Source organism: Peromyscus leucopus, chromosome 8b, assembly GCF_004664715.2.
Source record: "Peromyscus leucopus breed LL Stock chromosome 8b, UCI_PerLeu_2.1, whole genome shotgun sequence".
In the NCBI taxonomy this organism is placed as follows: domain Eukaryota; kingdom Metazoa; phylum Chordata; class Mammalia; order Rodentia; family Cricetidae; genus Peromyscus; species Peromyscus leucopus.
Window position 1 is genome coordinate 26,709,594 of NC_051086.1, and position 17,595 is coordinate 26,727,188.

The 17,595-nt window shown below is 44.9% G+C and overlaps 1 protein-coding gene across 3 annotated transcripts in view; it reads left to right on the plus strand.

The window, feature by feature from the left end:
* Snx29 (sorting nexin 29) overlaps positions 1–17,595 on the plus strand; it is a 488,775-nt gene that overhangs the window by 204,208 nt on the left and 266,972 nt on the right. For all 3 annotated transcript variants that reach the window (XM_037201528.1, XM_028872913.2, XM_037201527.1), the window contains one exon: positions 3,734–3,816. In XM_037201528.1, coding sequence (XP_037057423.1) covers positions 3,734–3,816 — 83 coding nt within the window. The remainder of the gene's footprint in view (positions 1–3,733; positions 3,817–17,595) is intronic.

Sequence of the window (17,595 nt, forward strand, 5' to 3'; positions counted from 1 at the left end):
TAACAGTCAAAAAATCTAAAGACAACACAATAAAATATAGAATCCAGACTCTGTGCATTTTCCATCTTTATGTGGCTTATCATATTTTTTTATTACTCTATTTTTTAAGGGACTTTCTCTACCATTTTTCTTTTTCTTCCAAGCCTATGTATATTTTTTAAGCACACTGTAATTCATTTAGAGTTTTTTTTGGTCTGAATCTGTCTTTACTGCATATCTCTCTTGTTTGTTGACCACATGAGTCTTTAAACTGTTAAGAGGCGTGAATAGGACCTCCATCTCTGCCCTGGCAACTGGCTCTGCCCTGCTTGGTTCCCCAGGAGCCTAGCTTCATGGCAGAGGCATTGTTGAGAGCCATGTTCACCTCCCCAGCTCTGGGGAGCTCCTGGGTCCACGCTGCCATTGAGTAGCATGTCCCCCACTGTTCATGAAGCCCACTGAAAGAGCTGTGCAGGTTTTGCTGCTGTCACTGAGTCAGGAGCCGTCTCTTAAAGGAGCCGAGCCTCTGCTTGCCGCTGACAAACATAGCCTACCCAAGAAAAAGCAGTCACCAAGAAGCTGAATTTTAACTCCATTTTTTGTGTGTTTAGAATCCTTTTTAAAGCCTTTTCAGGCTTTATATGGAAATTCTTGCTTCATGTTGGGTACCACATGGAGTATGATGGTAATTAGTCTTATCAGTAAAAACCAGGAGTTAGATATTGGGGTAATAACCTGAAAGATCAGAGAAGCAAAAGAGCAGCCCCCAATGACTTCTTATTTCTCTGGATCCTCTGATGGAATAGGGCAAGATCCTGTCTCCACCCTCCTCATATTCCTGTCTCCACCTCCCAATTGTGTCGAGATTAAATGAGCCTTTCAAGTGCTGAGATTAAAGGTGTGAGCCTCCCAAGTGCTGGGATTAAAGCTGTGAGCCTCCCATGTGCTGGGATTAAAGCTGTGAGCCACCACTGCCTGGCCTCTATGGTTAACTAGTGGCTAGCTCTGCCCTCTGACCTCCAGGCAAGCTTTATTTGTCAGATACAAACAAAATATCACACAACATGACTCTGATGTTTTCTCTGCCCAGAATGGCAGCAAAGAACAATAAAAAGGAAGTGCTGTCTTTATAGATTGTGTTGTAGTGTGGGGCACTGGAAACAGACACAGGCAGTCCCAGGTTTTACAGCTAAATTAGTGTGAAGCATTACACTAAGGAATCTGTTTCTATCTGTCAATAGACTGAATTAGTGCTTGCTATGGTGCAGTTAAAGAGAACAGCTTGCTTGCAGAAAGTGTGCACTGTGCACCTGCACTGTGCACTGGACTCTGCAGGAGTGTGCATGCCTTGTAGTGGTTAGCCGTGAATGCTGCAGGACACGACAGTGCACACCAGGTTTGCTGTTGATTCCTGGAGTGGGTAGAGCTGGAAAAGATGGCAAGGAACATGATTTATTTCCAGCCCAAAGTGTTAAGGGGACATGACAGGTTATTTCTTCCATAAAACATTCTCGTTTGCACATGCCCTAAGTATGGCAGGAGAGAGGAGAATCTTAATTGGCTTTATTTCAAGGTGTTGGATTTTCAGCTAATTTCCCCCTCTTAAATGTGTTCTAATTGTTGGAATATTTTGCAATGAGTCTTTATTTGTGCAGTCATAGAAGAAATCCGGTTTTGAGCTCTTTTTATTGTGAAGACAGAACATTTCAGTGTGTTTAACGACACACAGAAGACCTGGGGTGGGAAGAAGCAGAAATAGAATGTGGACAAGGGGCCTCCTGTGGTTTAGCTGGTGAGAGATCAGCTGGTGAGAGATCAGTCTCTAGAAGGACTCAGGAAAATCTGTCTTGGAGACAGAGAGATCTGGGTTTTACTGGTGACCTTGACCGTGTGATCTTGTTCAGTGACATTATCTGTCTAACCCCTCTCTTACTGAACTGGGAGAACACGTCAGGTCCATTTTGAGTTTTACACAAATGATGGATGGATGAATGTAGATGTGATTCAGTGAGCTTATGTGGGTCCAAGCTATGTGGTGGATATAATGGATGGATGGATGGATGGATGCATGTGTGATTTGGTGAGCTGACACATTCAAGGTCCAAGCTATGTGGTCGATAGTGATGCAATGTGCTGCTGGCCGCAGGAATATATCCTAAGAACTCAGCTGGTTATGGCAAAGTCACTACCTGGAGGGATCAGGGAATTCCTCCAGAGGAAGCCAAATCCCAAGGAGTTTTTGGTGTTACTTGGCTGGTTATATATCAGCTGTCTTCTGTTATGAAAATCATGTGTGCCTTCATAATTTTTCCAATTGACTTTCCCCTAAGAAGGACTTACAGTGTAGACTGATCACTCTCTGGACATACCCATTCCAGGTATTTGGAGAACAGCCTCAGGAAAGGCTTTCTCTGGAATCAGATTATCTATCTCCCTTGGCCACTTTCAAGGACTACAGGAAACACCACCCAGGTGGGCGCCCATTGTTAGTCCCAGGTGGACTAACAATGGTAACAGCCCACGTGCAAGTCTCAAGTCTCCTGACTTACGGTAAATTCCACAAGGGGACACCGCCTAGGAGAGCTTTACACAATTTAGCTCCGACCCTCCCTTTTATATACCGGGACTTCCAGGGCACAAGAGGTGAAGAGAAAAGAGAATGGAAGAACTAGATGGGTAAGAACTTGAGAGGAACGAACTGAGATGGGGGAAGAACTAGATTGAAGAGCTAAAAGAGAGAACTAGAGGAACAAGATGGAAGATGAGGAAGAGCTAGATAGGGAAGAACAAGATGAGGAAGAGCCAGATGAGAGAGAAGGAGATGGGAGAGGAGCTGATAGGGGAAAGAACTAGATAGATGAGAACCTAGAAGGGACAGAATTAGATGAAGGAATTAAGATAGAACATAGAGGGAATCGCAGACAAGTGTAGAGAGAAATCAGGCTAAAGATGACCTAAATATGAGAGCAGAATATAAGCTTGTAACTGTCATAGAATAATAAAGTATATGGACTAAGGAGTTTCGTGTACATAGATTCATTTCTTCCCATTAAAGGTTAATTATCAGCTGGTTGTAGATTCTTCCCGGACCCTGGGAGGGGACTATCGAGGGGCTGGACCCCCCTAGTCCTCGATAGCAATGTCTGTTTCCTTTCCTGAAACCTCAAGTCACATGATCAGCCAGTATACCTGGTGAGTGGATTTGGGAGGTAGGTGTGGTTGTAGCCAAATGTGTGTCTTCCATTGTATGATGTATGACTTTATGTGGGGTTGGGGAAGGATTTGGTCACTGGTTCCCTCCTGGTGTCCCAGTTTCCCCATCTACAAAATACAAGTTGTGCCCCTTCCTGTGATGGTGTATAAACACTTTGTTTGAGGCAAGTCATGTAATACACAGTAGCTGGTCCAGGTAAACTGTGTTTAGTGTGTGCCTCTGTCATTGGAGAAAATATTATCAAGTGCCTGACCCAGAACAGCACTGGCAGGTTGGTGGGTTCGCATAGCACATGTTTGCATTCCAAGTCTGTAGGCACAGGAGCCAGTTGGCATTCCCCAGCATTCCAAAAGGAAAGTTCCAGAAGTGTGCCTTTAGTTACAGTCGTCTTCAGTGCTGATCTGTGATACTGGATAACAATTAGCATTTATAAGATACAAATTGTGTGCTTTTTCTCACAGATTCCTTCCCCTGCTTAGGGTGGAAATTGTTAGTTTTTAAATTTGTTTTTTTTTTTTTTAAACATTCTTGTACCTGCAGAGAAAACGAGGTGCTCAAAGTCCAGCTGAAGAAATATGTAGGAGCTGTCCAGATGCTGAAAAGAGAAGGTCAAACAGCGGAAGGTGAGGTGGAGACCAGCCCATGGGGGAGGGCTGGCTGTTCCCTGGATGGACACACGCTCCAGGAGCAGAGAGCTGGTGCCGGTGGGGTTCCAGACAACGGAGTTGGACAGAAAACTCTGCTGTATATTTTTGCTGAATGATATACTCTAAGCCTCACTAGACTTAGCAAAGGTTGTATGATTTGGGCACTATGGACTTTAGGTCTAGAATATTGTGAGTCCTGTGCAATACGGTCACATGAAGCCAGGGGTGTAAGCAGCAGAGAGTAGGCATGGTGAAGAATCAGACCTTCCTGGACTTAGCGTCGCCAGGCTCGATCCCAGCTCTCTTGTAGTTTCTTATCTCTCTGTACCTCAGTTTTCTCATGTGTAAAACGGGATTTAGCACAGGATAGGTGCTTGCTAGTGTAAGCGGTACAGCTTGGGTGGAAAGATATACTGGCAGTCAGGAGTCAGGGAATACCACTTAGTCACACTGCACAGCAAACCTCACACAAGAGGTTTATTGGGAGGGAAAAAACCAGGAGGGTAGCTGCCTCTGCTTGGATGAGAAACAGCAAGGAATTGATCGGAACACAGGGTTTATATAGGGTTTCTTGTGGGGGGTGGGGGGAACTTTCCAGGGTGACCTAGGATTGGAGGGATTATGTGGCCTGATCTTGGGGCAAGTTCAGGGGGCCTGGCTACTTGCTTGCCTTGAGAGTTTACAAAGTTCACAAAGGGAGTATCTGCCCATAGCAGGGATGGGCTTCTCTGCTGCTTGAATTGGCATGAATAGCCAACAGGTAATGTTTGGCTGTTGGTATTATTTAATATTTTAGTTTTGACAGTTTTATGCATACGTGCAATGTGTTGGGATCATATTTACCCTCTATCCCTCTCTTACCCCCTCACTCCTAAAAACCTGTCTTCCCAGCTAGTACCCTCCTGTGTTTATGGACCCACAGCATATTTATATGGAGGCCAGGGGCCAACCTCTGTGGTGTTCCTCCGGAGCTGTCCACTTTATTATTAGAGGCGTGGTATCTCACTGCACCTGGAACTCACCAATTGGCTAGACTGGACGGCTAGTGGGCTGCAGGGATCCGTTTGTCTCCTCCTCCGCAGCACTGGGGTTATAAGCATAGATCATGGTGTCAGGGTGTTGACACAGGTGCTGGGGATTGAACTCAGGTCCTCATGCATGCATGGTAAGCACTTTACCAACTGCACCATCTCCCCAGCTTGCTTTTGATTTAGAAAGCACAGCACTATGAGATGCATTTCCGAGTCAGGATGTTTGGAGCCCTTCTCCCCAAGTGCACAAGCAGAGTTTGTAGTGTACAGATTGCAGCTGCTGTTCCATTTCTCAAGATGCAGCCTGAGGCCTCTGAAGCAGAACTGCATGTAAGGCTTTTCAGCATGCACTTGTGATCACCCTTGCTGAATTGCAGTGAGATGACCAGTACAGTCTACTGCCAAGTAGCAGCAGCACCTTTCCGTGTTCTGTGTAGCTAGAGTTTTCCTGCCTGGCCCACAGTCAGGACAATCTCTGTCACCCGCCTGTCCCACAGCTGCTCAGACCCAACCAAGTAAACACGGAGACTTATATTGCATACAAACTGTATGGCCGTGGCAGGCTTCTTGCTAACTGTTCTTATAGCTTAAATTAATCCATTTTCATAAATCTATACCTTGCCACATGGCTGGTGGCTTACCGGCGTTTTCACATGCTGCTGGTCATGGTGGTGGCTGGCAGTGTCTCTCTGCCTCAGCCTTCTGCTTCCCAGAATTCTCCTCTCTCCTTGTCCCACCTACTTCCTGCCTGGCCATCTACTTCCTGCCTGGCCACTGGCCAATCAGTGTTTTATTTATTGACCAATCAGAACAATTTGACATACAGACCATCCCACAGCACTACTGTGTGGTGTTTTAAGACATACCACGTACCTGGGCATCCTCTCACACTGCAGGGCGGAGCTCAGTATTGGGCACACATAAGCTGCCCTGTTGTTGCTTATGGAGTCCTGTGATTCTCTGCTTTTAGTCACAATTATCAAGGAGCACCAGCAGTGTGCCAGCACCATGAAAACAGCCTTGCACCATAGCCTAGGCCTGTAACCCTAACACTCAAAGCTGGGGCCAAAGGTTTGTTAGTTCAAAGCTAGCCTGAGTTGCATAGCAAGACTCTGTTCCCAGTCCCCAGCCTTTCCCCCTGAATTTTGGCACTACGAATTGCATATATCTAGGTACATTCTGATTACTCAGGTGTACTCCATAAGCGTGTGTGTTGATGTGTGTTAGATGAATTGCTAAATGGTCTTATTAATAAAAAAAACCCGGAGCCAGATATTGGGGTAAAATCTGAGAGATCAGAGAAGCAGAAAGAAGCCAGCCATGTTCTTACTGCTAGGAAATCCTCAGCCAAGAGACCTACTTTCTGTATACTCACAACTATATACCTTTCCGTGCCCTACCATCTCACTTCCTCTCTCCACTCAACTAATCACTTCCTCTTTCTGCCCAGCTCTATCACTTCCTGTTTGTCTGTACAGACCTCCAGACCTCTAGGGTTAACTAGCACTGAGATTAAAGGTGTGTGCCACCATGCCTGGTTCTGTTCTCAGCGTGGCCTTGAACTCCCAGAGATCCGGACAGATCCCAGAGATGCCTTCCTGATAAGATTAAAGGCGTGTGCTACCACTGCCTGACCTCTTTATTTAATATAGTGACTGGCTTTTTCCTCTGATCCCCAGATAAGCTTTATTGGTGTGCACAAATAAAATATCACCACGGATGTGTCTGTTTTAAAAGGTAGTTGTAAAAGGCAGTGTTTCAAAGTTGCATGGTGGCTTTTTTCCCAAGCTCTTATCTTTCTCCTCAAACTTTGGTGGTCTCCACTTCTACACGGCCTGGGCCCTGGTACCTGCAGGAGTTGGAGTCCCTACACTGAGAGCCTGGAGAAAGGGAACTTTGCCTATTTGATTGATGATGTGCCTTGGCTTCTGGTGTCATGGATGGACACACCAGTGCCTAAATTTCCTGAGTTATAGGGGAACTGAGAATATATTTTCATAGCATAAAAACTTTTTAGTTCAAGTATAAAGTATCTTTTTATCTTTAGCAAAATTGAATTAGACAGCTGTGTGCTCATCAGAGGGAAAAGACTGAAAATCTTTTTAAGCCCTAAGTACTTTTGTAGTGGACAGCACTCCTGATTGCGGTCTTGAGACCTTCACCTTTATCCGTATATTCATGTTATGAAAAAATGCCTCCAGGGTTAAAAAATAAACAGCATAAAATTAACTTTTAAAATGCAATGTCAATAACCTTTAAATGTACAGGTACAAATCAAAATTCCACTTTTCTGTTGCTATGAGGAGGGAATGTGGAGTAGAATTTGGGGTGGCCTCCTTACTTGATGGCTTTGGCTGCTGTTATGGTTGAGAGCAAGGGTGGGCTGCTCTCTACTGAGCACTGCATTTCCCAGCCAGGTTGGAGGTGTGGGAAAGCTTATCTCCCCTTTGCTTTCGGCTCTTGCTCTGGATGTCACCTTTGTATTCTCCCCGCAGTATTACAGCTGTGGCAGGGGGGCCACCATACCCCCAGGAGCTAGCTTGGCAATTGAGCATCCATGGTAACTCCTCTGGACATAATGCCAACTTTGTTGTTAAGGAACTGGGGTCCTTCCCTACTCTGCAGGGAGCCAGTATCAGACAGTTTCATGGAAGACCAGAGAGTAGGGATTGACTCCGTATGCTTTTGATTTCATCTTGGGCATATTGCTCATGTCTTGAATCGAGATGTATGGCTAGGGAGCTGGGGTGATACTCTTGTTAGGAAAGTTCCCTGTAAGCATGAGGACCTGAGCTTGATCCCTAGACCCTGACTTACAAAACTGGTTGTGGTGGCTCATACTTGAAATCCCAGCCATGATGAGATGTAAGGCAGAGACAAGGGGATCCCTTAGTTTTACTAGCCAGCCAGACTAGCTAACTTGGTGATCTCTAGGGCAGTGAAATGATTTTGGCCTGAGACTACCTAGATAAGTCCTTAAGCCACATATTCATAGTAGATAAATTCTCAGCCAGGGTCTCTCCTGTGGCCTGGCCACTCCCCTGACAGCTGCAGAAGGATGGTGCTGTTGTCATTCTATATACATAGAAACCAAGACTCAAAGGTGGATGTGTACCAGCCCCTCCCCCCCCACACCAACACAGAGTCAGGTCTTTTGTGTATCTATAATCCTTCTTTGATCATTGCTTTAAATTGCAGTGTGGTTAGGACTGAAACAATGGCTTTGGCTGCTGACTCCACCCATCTCAGCTTTTCAACATGGTGCACACACTGAGTCACACTTACCTCCCCAATTCTTGGGAGCAGTATTAAGCAGTAAGATGTGTTTTTAAGTCTGTGGTTGTGCTCCCAAGCCTGGAGGTAGCATCTGGGAGAAGCCTCTTTGTATTGTTGTCCGGCCCTTCAGAGACCACAGGCGGCCTCCATGTTGCTGCTGAAGCCTGCCAGGGGACGCGTCTCTATCCTGCAGCCCACCATGAGTGACATGAATTAGGAAGCTGTGATTGGCTCCATTTTAGAGCCCTTTTTTAAAGCTTTCTCAGGTTTTTGGGTAGAACTTCTTGCCCCATGTTGGGTGCCAAAATGTAGCCAGAATTTTCTCCAGGCATTACCGGTCTGCTGGCATCTTACTGCTCCTTTGACAGCAGCTGGTGTCTCTCCAGAATCTGCCCTTCTTTTTTCTGTCCCTCCACTTGGGTTTCCCGCCTGGCTGTAAGCTTTCTTGCCATAGGCCAAAACAGCTTTATTTACTAACTGATGGGAACAGCATATATTCACAGCATACAGAAAGACATCCCACAGTATTTCCCCTTTTCTGTCTAATCAAAAAGGAAGGTTTTAATTTTAACATAGTAAAATTATATGTAACAAAGCAGTTATCAAGCAAAAATTATAGTTATAATATCTAGTTTATTATATTTGGCAAAATTAGAAAGTATTCTGCCATCTATTCTACTTTGTGAGTCTAAAGTTTTATATCTAATTTATCTTTTATCATGACTAAGGACAGCTATAATTATAACTATTTAGTTTCCAACTACTTCAAAGACCCCAGAAGGATATAGTATTACCTAAGTAAACAGGAAGTGCATTATAAGCAACTTCCAAAAATACATGCATGTAGTCAGTCTGTACCAGGGGGTTATTTTAGGAAACTGGCTCATATGATTGTGGAAGTTTATCAGCTCCATCATCTATAAGGTGTCCTGCAGGCTAGATACCTGGGAAGAGTTGATGTCACAGCTTGACTCTGAATCCTGTGACTACATCTTTTCTTCCATCTTAAGGCCTTCGAGCAGGTGAAACATAGCTATGCTATGCAGGTTGACAAAGACATTCACAGTTGACAGTTAGATTAGCATTTGATCAAATATCTACATATCATGTGCCAGTCATATTGTCAGCCACCATTGAGATATCAAACTAACCGTCATTGCCACCTGTCCAGAAAGTAGGAATCAAGAGTCCTGCTCGTAACTGGTGGTGGTGGTACATGCCTTTAATCCCAGCACTCGGGAGTCAGAGGAAGGTGGATCTCTGAGTTTGAGGCCAGCCTGGTCTATAGAACGAGTCCCAGGACAGCCAGAGCTACATAGAGAAGCCCTGTCTCGAAAAACAAAAAATCAAAACAAAACAAAACAAAAAAAGATTCCTGCTTCATCTACTAGGTCCAGCACTTCTTTTTCTCCAAGTTTGATCTCCGAGATGGCTTCTAGATCATGAGATGCATGGGTCCCCAGCTTGGGTGTCACGTGCTGAGCTTGCTGACATGCTGGTCTGGGCGCATAGGCTCTGTCGTGGGTAGGCTCTTCTGCTGTTTCACATTACTACTTAGCTTTATTCTGAGAAAAATACTCAAATGGGGGAGGCCATCCTCATCCTGGATAGCCTGAACTAGTTGTGTGCTGTCTGTCTAAAGAGAAACAGGGTAGGTGACCTCCTGGAGCAGACAGCAGACCCAGACGAGCTCATCCACTTCTTAGCGTGCTGTTGTGAGTAGACATGCTTGCTATGGATGTTTGTGGGTGTAGAGTAGTCATACTCTTCTCCCCTCCCTCCACCTGAGGACCCTTCTCCTTCTCTGATAAAGAGACGCCATTGCCTGGGGAGGGAGCCTGGAGAAATGATCCTTGGGGAAGGGCAAGGCAGGCTGAGGGCTGTGGGTTCAGCCTCTGCCCTGGCTGCCTTTAATGGCTCTATGTTCTTGCTGGAAGTTATTCCGAGTTTCTGATGTTCATTTGGGGGCTGAAGATAGTGACAGTGACTTTCTGGACTCGTGTGCACAGAACAAGCGACGGCACATGTCAAATAGCAATTTCCATTATAAATGGGCTTGGCGATGTCCTGAAGATCCAAGTCGAGGAGGGTCAAGGCAGATTAGCCGACACCTGCCAATTAGTTTCTGAAAGGTGAGCGATTATGGTGATAATTGTATAGTGAACCTCTCTGAAAGCTCTGCAGCCATTATCCTGATAAAATAGTATCCAAGTGAGGAAATAGCTTCCTGTCTTGTAAACAAAACCCTGGAAAGTGGTGCTAGTGCCTGCCTCAAGTGTTGAGTCCTAGCAGCTGTTATGGATCAGAGAATGCACAGACATACACAGACTCAGACACAGACACAGACACAGACACAGACACAGACACAGACACACACACACACACACACACACACACACACACAGAGGCAATACTGTATTGTAATTACCCACACTGACTGTGAATCTGGCTTCACTGATCCTTTTGCTTTAGCCTCCATGTGGCAGGGACCACACCCACCTAAAGGGCTGATATATATATGCCCCCGTTTTATTTGTAAAACTTTTGTTATTACTTTGTGTATATGTGTAGGGTGTGTGTGCCATGGCACCTGTGGAGGTCAGATCACAGCTTTGTAGAGTCATTTATCCCCTTCATCTTTATGTGGGATTGAACTCGTTGCCAGGCTTGCTCAGCATGGGCCTGACCTGCTGAGCCACATCACCTGCCATCCACCTTCGCTTGGTTGAGAAAGGCTCTCTCATTGAAATGGAGCTGATTGGTTAGATTGGCTGACCAGCAAGCCCCAGGGATCTTCCTGCTTAGGCTTCCTCAGTGTGAATTCCAAGTGTGTGCCCCTGACTGAGTTCTATTCCCAGACATCAAAGGGTTGATTTGTTTGTTTTTTTGAGACAGGGTTTCTCTGTGTAGCTTTGCACCTTTTCCTGGAACTCACTCTGTAGACCAGGCTGGCCTCAAACTGGCTCTGTCCCCTGAGTGCTGGGATTAAAGGTGTGCGCTGCCGCCGCCGCCACCTGACTGGTTTTTTTTTTTTTTTAATGATTGAATTTATTGGAAAAGCCTAGGGAGTAATATAGCTAATACTATCTGCATTCACTTCTGAGGGTTAACACATTAGTGTTTTTCCATACATATTTCAGATTTTATTTAAAAAAAAAAAGGCTTTGTTACAGTTAGATTTCTGCTGCTATCATAAAACACTGGCACCAGATAAAAAGCAACTTGTGAAGGAAATGGTTGACTTACACTTCCATGTCCATCACTGAGTGAAGTCAGAGCAGGAAGTCAAGTGGGAACCTCAGGCAGGAGATGAAACAGAGACCATGGAACAGTCTTCCTGGCTCACTTTTCATGGCTTGCTCAAACCACTTTCTTTCTTTCTGTTTTTTTTTTTTTTTTTTTTTTTGGTTTTTCGAGACAGGGTTTCTCTGTGTAGCTTTGCACCTTTCCTTGAACTCACTTGGTAGTCTAGGCGGCCTCGAATAGACCACTTTCTTATATAACCCAGAACTACCTGCTGCAGGGGGCTGGGCCTCCCATATTAATAATCCATAAAGAAAAGTGGCACATACCTTTAGTCCCAGCACTTAGGAGGCAGAGGCAGGTGGATCTCTGTGAGTTTGAGGCCAGCCTGGGCTATAGAGTGAGTTCCAGGACAGCCAGGACTACACAGAGAAATCCTGTCTCAAGCTCCCTCCCCACAAAAAAGGAAAAGAAAACGCTCACAAATATACCTAAGGCAGTCTAGCGGAGGCAGCTCTGTTGCTGAGGACCCCTCTCCGCAGGTGACTCAGTTTGTATCAAGTTAACAAGCTTACTGGCACCAGATTGAAAATTCAAAGTGTGATGGAGGATGCCCTGCATCCGTTACTTATCCCTGGGACCTGGTGAGGTAGGAGAGGGCAGTTAGGATGTGGTGAAGCCAGGCTCACATGAGATGGGAGTAGCACCACAGCAACACACTGTTCTGAGCACTGTGAGGGCTCAGAAACCAAGGGGCAGATTCCCTCAGAGAAGGGGTGGATGGCTCGGGCCTCAGCTGACTCTGCAGTGGGTTAGACGTTTGCTCGGAGGGAGGTGTGAGGCATTATCTGGATTTCATCGTCAGCATGCACTTCCATGACTTGGCGGGTACCATGTTGGGTTGGATGAGACTTGGCTGTGTCAGAAGGAAAACAAACCACAGCAGCTCCGGTAGTTGTCTCTTGCATGAGATGTCTGGATGTAGCTTGGGCTAGTGTGGGTGATTTCTGGCCACAGGCACTCAAGCTGCATCTCTTCTTTTTCTTAATGCATGTCTTTTACTCTTTATGACTGCCTTGTGTCACCTGTAAGATGGCTGTTGCTCTGCCATCACATCCATATTCCTGGAGGGTGGAAGCAGGAGATGGGAAGGCCCGAGGGTGTGTTTAACAGAGGACTTTTCAAAGAATATGAGCTTGGGGGATAACATGCTTCCATCGAGGAGCTTTCAGATCCTCTCCTGTGGCTTCTGCGTGAACCTCTTTTGTTGGGAAATGTGCTAGCGCAGTGAGCTTGTGCAGAAGGAGAGACAGTGGGCATCAGATGGGTGGGCAGCCAGCGTGACTGCCTCTGGTGGAAGTTGTTTGGGAGGGGTGGGGGCCTTGCTCCAAACCACTCTTTGTGCATCAGTCCAGTGAAAATTTTCAGCAAAGGCTCAGGGTCAGAGTTGCTTAGTAATCCAGCCCCTACTTCCAGAAGTGACCCAAGTGTCCTGGTGACTGGGGGAGGGTGGTGTTTTATTTGCTGCACAGTTTCAGCCCTATCGGGACACTTTTCTCTCCCAAATCATAGCAGAAGCAGTTGCCTGGAAATAGCCAGAATCAACTGGGCTTTGCTCCTTTTCATTGTTTGTAAGAAGCAAAGGCCTCCCTTAGAGTGTCTCCGCTCCATAGGTGCAGTGTGATTGGTGTCTGCAGCTCCTCAGTCAGCCTCTCCTTTGGTGGCAGATCTCCTCCTCCCTGGAGGCTGACAGGTGGCTTGTTTTGTTAAATGCCACTTTGGTTTTGAAACCCCACTCTGCTTTAGTTTCTAATTATAGCTTTCCTAAGACAACTGGTCATTTTGCTATGCTTGAGTGGGTAGAGGCTCCCGTGCCTCAGCAGAGTGGCTTGTCTAAATGTTTTCCTTGGAAAGAATGGAAACTGTTTTCTGAAGAGAAGCAGCGACCCCCGGTTGGGGCACTTGTGCTTGAGTTCCCCTCCCTGTCTTCTGCACTCGAGCAGCACACTCTTAGTCCATAGCTCATCTTCTTTCCCCTAGAACCTTCCTCCTGTCAGCCGCCCTGTCCTCTAGGCAGATGTTCCTCCCCAGCAGGTGCTCCCTGCTGTCTCTATTGTCGTTTTCTCTAGCTTTTCATTCCCAGAAGTTTGGTCTTACTACCCAGTTGATACATATTTTTAAAAAAATTTACGTGTGTGTGTGCCTGCATATGTGAATGACACAAGTCTGTGGTGGTCAGAAGAGGACATCAACCTCCCTGGAACTGCAGTTGTAGGCAGTTGTGAGCCACTGTGTGGATGCTGGGAACTGAACCCAAGCCCTCTATGAGAGCACAGAGTGCTCTTTTTGATTTCTCTTTAAATTTATTTATTGATTTTTCTCTCATATATTGTATCACGACACTAGTGTCTCTTCCTACCCATCTTCCACATCCCCTCTCCTCCAAATTCAGCCCTCCTTCTTTCCCTTCAGGAAAGGGCAGGCCTCCCAGGGATGTCAACCGAACATGGCATATCAAGTTATAACAAAACTAGGCACATCACCTCATATTAAGGCTGGATGAGGCAACCCAGTAGGAGGAAAAGGGTCCCAAAAGCAGGCAAAAGAGTCATAGATATCCCCCAATCCCACTGTTAGGAGTCCCATAAGAACACCAAGCTACACAACCATAACAAATTTGCAGAGGACCTAGGTCAGGCCCTTACAGGCTCCCTGATTGTCGGTTGAGTCTCTGTGAGCCCCTAAGAACCCTGTTTAGTTGATTCTGTGGGCTGTGTTCTTGTGCTGTCCTTGACCCTTCTCCCTCTTCTGCAGGATTCTCTGAGCTCTACCTAATGTTTGGCTGTGAGTCTCCTCATCTGCTTCCATCAGTTGCTAGATGATGCCTCTCTGATGATGATTATGCTAGACTCTGGTCTATGAGTATAGCAGAGTATTATTAGGAATCATTCCACTGATTTTTTTTTTTTCTGATTGTATTTGGTTCTGTCCTTGGTCTCTTGGCTATCCAACCTCTGGTTCCTGGCCCTCTGGGCAGTGTCTGGCATGCTCTCCCTCTTGTGGTGTGGGTTTAAGTTGGACCAGTCATTGGTTGACTGCTCCCACAAGTTCTGTGCACCTTTACCCCAGCACATCGTACAGGCATGACTAATTGTAGATCAAAGGTTTTGTGGCTGGGTGGGTGTAGCTGGAGGGCTTCTCTCCAGGTTCCCCAAGCCCTGCAGTCCCACAATCCACTTATAAAATAATCACTCAGACGCTTATATCACTTATAAACTGTATGGCCGTGGCAGGCTTCTTGCTAACTGTTCTTTTATCTTAAATTAACCCATTTCTATAAATCTATACCTTGCCATGTGGCTGGTGGCTTACCAGAGTCTCTACATGCTGCTTGTCCTGGCGGTGGCTGCAGTCTCTCTCCCCCAGCCTTCCGCTTCCCAGAATTCTCCTCTCTCCTTATCCCACCTACCTCCTGCCTGGTCATTGGCCATCAGTGTTTTATTTATATAGAACAATATCCACAGCACTTCCCCTTTTTTCTTTTTTTTTAAAAAGGAAGGTTTTAACTTTAACATGGTAAAATTACATATAACAAAACAATTACCGAGCAAGAATTATAGTTACAATATTAAAGAAGATGTCCTATCTATCTTATATTTGTGAGTTTAAGGTTTTATATCTAACTTATCTTTTATCATAACTGAGGAAATTACAACTATCTAGTTTTCAACCACATCAAAGACCTGAGAAGGAACATAATGGTACCTGAGAAATGGCAGACGGATGCAAGCAACTTCGGGAATCTTGCAAGAGTAGACCAAGACAGCTGGCAGCCTGGACAGTCACCTGATGTTTCTCAGCATTGTTGGTGCATTCAAATTGGCTACAGGCCTAGAGTATCTGACAGACCATTTTCAGAAGCAGGAATTCTGAGAGACCATCTTACCCTGTCTTGGCAGAGTACAGTGGTCGCTTTCCTTGTGTCCCGCTTGTCCAGAAAGGACAGCATTGCATTTGTACTGTCAGCCGTCAAGGCAAGGGCAGTTCTTTGCCCAGTAGGCCATTTTGTGCCAAAAAGACAAACTTCCAAATGGAAATGTCTTAGAAGCCCAACATTCTCTCGGGATCAATTGGTGTAGCCAGGAGCAATTGTGTCTCACATCAACAGAATTTTAAGTTATTTAAATGCCATATTCTCTAGGTCTATAAAGTGTTTGAAGATTACCTATCTATCTGAAATATATCTATGTATACCTAGAAGACTTAACTAACATGGCTACAAATATGATTATCATAGATGGCTGATTATTAATCTATTTTTAATCATCCATTACAATTTTAAATGAGTTAAACATAATACCTTAAACAAGAATAGAAATATATATATACAGTATAACAAAATTAACTTTAAGTTTGTATTAATAAACTAAAATTTTTACCAATGTAAAACATTTTAAACATAAACTAAAATCTATACCAATGTAAAACATTTTAAACAAGTTGTTCTTTAAAAGTAGGTTCATTAATCTACCCTTTTATCTTATCATCTCCATTTCCTCCTATATATCATATCCCCTTTTCTTTTTCAGAAAGAGATCACATTTATAATCAACCTGTTTTAAATAAAAATATTGGTTTCTCTCTGTCCCACACCAGAGGGCTCTTCTGATTTGGGACACAAGAATCTCTTAACCATTTTTTTTTTTTTTTAAAGCAATATGTCTGGGTTTAGAGGGGAGTGAGCCAATTCCACCTCTAAAGCCAGCTTGGTATATTTGGGAATTTGGGCGTAGCATGTCTTACTACTTCCTGCTGGAGGGGGCGCTGTATCTTATGGGGATGCAAAGAAAATTTTAGACCTATGGGGTAGTCCGTGAGCTGTATTGTTTGAACCAGTTGCCTTGAAACCGCTCTGGATGTTGGATCATCTGGGCCATGGTGTCATCGGAGACCTTTCAGGGGGTCTTGGCTGGTGAAACCTGATGTATCTTAATCTGGAACAAATCCATAGCCTCTGGCTTTCTGTGGAAACAAAAGCAGAACCTCTTTTCCAAAGCAACATATCCTTAAATCCAAATTTTGAAGTCAAGTTACCTTTAAAATATACATATTGGTTTAATTCAACATCTTTTTTGATCAAATGTTTTTTTGCAGTGAAAAATACCAAAGACAACACAATCCAGATTGTCTGTGTAATATTCATCTTTACGTGTCTTTTTACATTAATTTTTTGTCTCTTTCAAGCCTACGTATATTTTACACACATTGTAAACGATGTTATCTGAATCAGTCTTTTTGTGAGCCTATTGCTTTAAACTGCATCCTTCTAAGCCTGAAACAGCGCTGTGGCTGCTGGCTCCGCCCACTTCAGCTTCCCAACATGGCAGTGGTACGTTTTCCGCCAGCTCTGGGAGTCATCAAGTCTCAGAAATAGTGGGTCTAAGCTTTTATCAAAGCAGCATGTAGCCCAGAAACCTTTTTTTTTTTTAAAAAAATACTAGTAAAGACTAAATCTACTACACAGCATAATGTGCCGCTGGCAGACCCCTCATTCCTGCCATACTGCCGGTCAAACGCACTCGCCAGGAACCCGCCAGTGTTCAAACCTGCGTTTTGCGGTGTCTAGCTGCTCATATGAGACAAGAAGCAGGAACCTGGTTTTGGCTCTGTTTAGAATTGGTTATTAAATATTCTCAGGTTTAAGGTGGAAACTCGAGCCGTTGGGCGCCATTTGTAGCTGGAGGGCTTCTCTCCAGGTTCCCCAAGCCCCGCAGTCCCACAATCCACTTATAAAATAATCACTCAGACGCTTATATCACTTATAAACTGTATGGCCGTGGCAGGCTTCTTGCTAACTGTTCTTTTATCTTAAATTAACCCATTTCTATAAATCTATACCTTGCCATGTGGCTGGTGGCTTACCAGAGTCTCTACATGCTGCTTGTCCTGGCGGTGGCTGCAGTCTCTCTCCCCCAGCCTTCCGCTTCCCAGAATTCTCCTCTCTCCTTATCCCACCTACCTCCTGCCTGGTCATTGGCCATCAGTGTTTTATTTATATAGAACAATATCCACAGCAGGTGGGTGTCCCAATTCCTAGTTACTGGAGATGGCTGGTTCAGGTTCTACATCCATTACTAGGAGTCTTTGTTAGGGTCACCCTCATGGATTCCTAGGAGTTTCCATTGTACCAAGTTCCTACCTCACC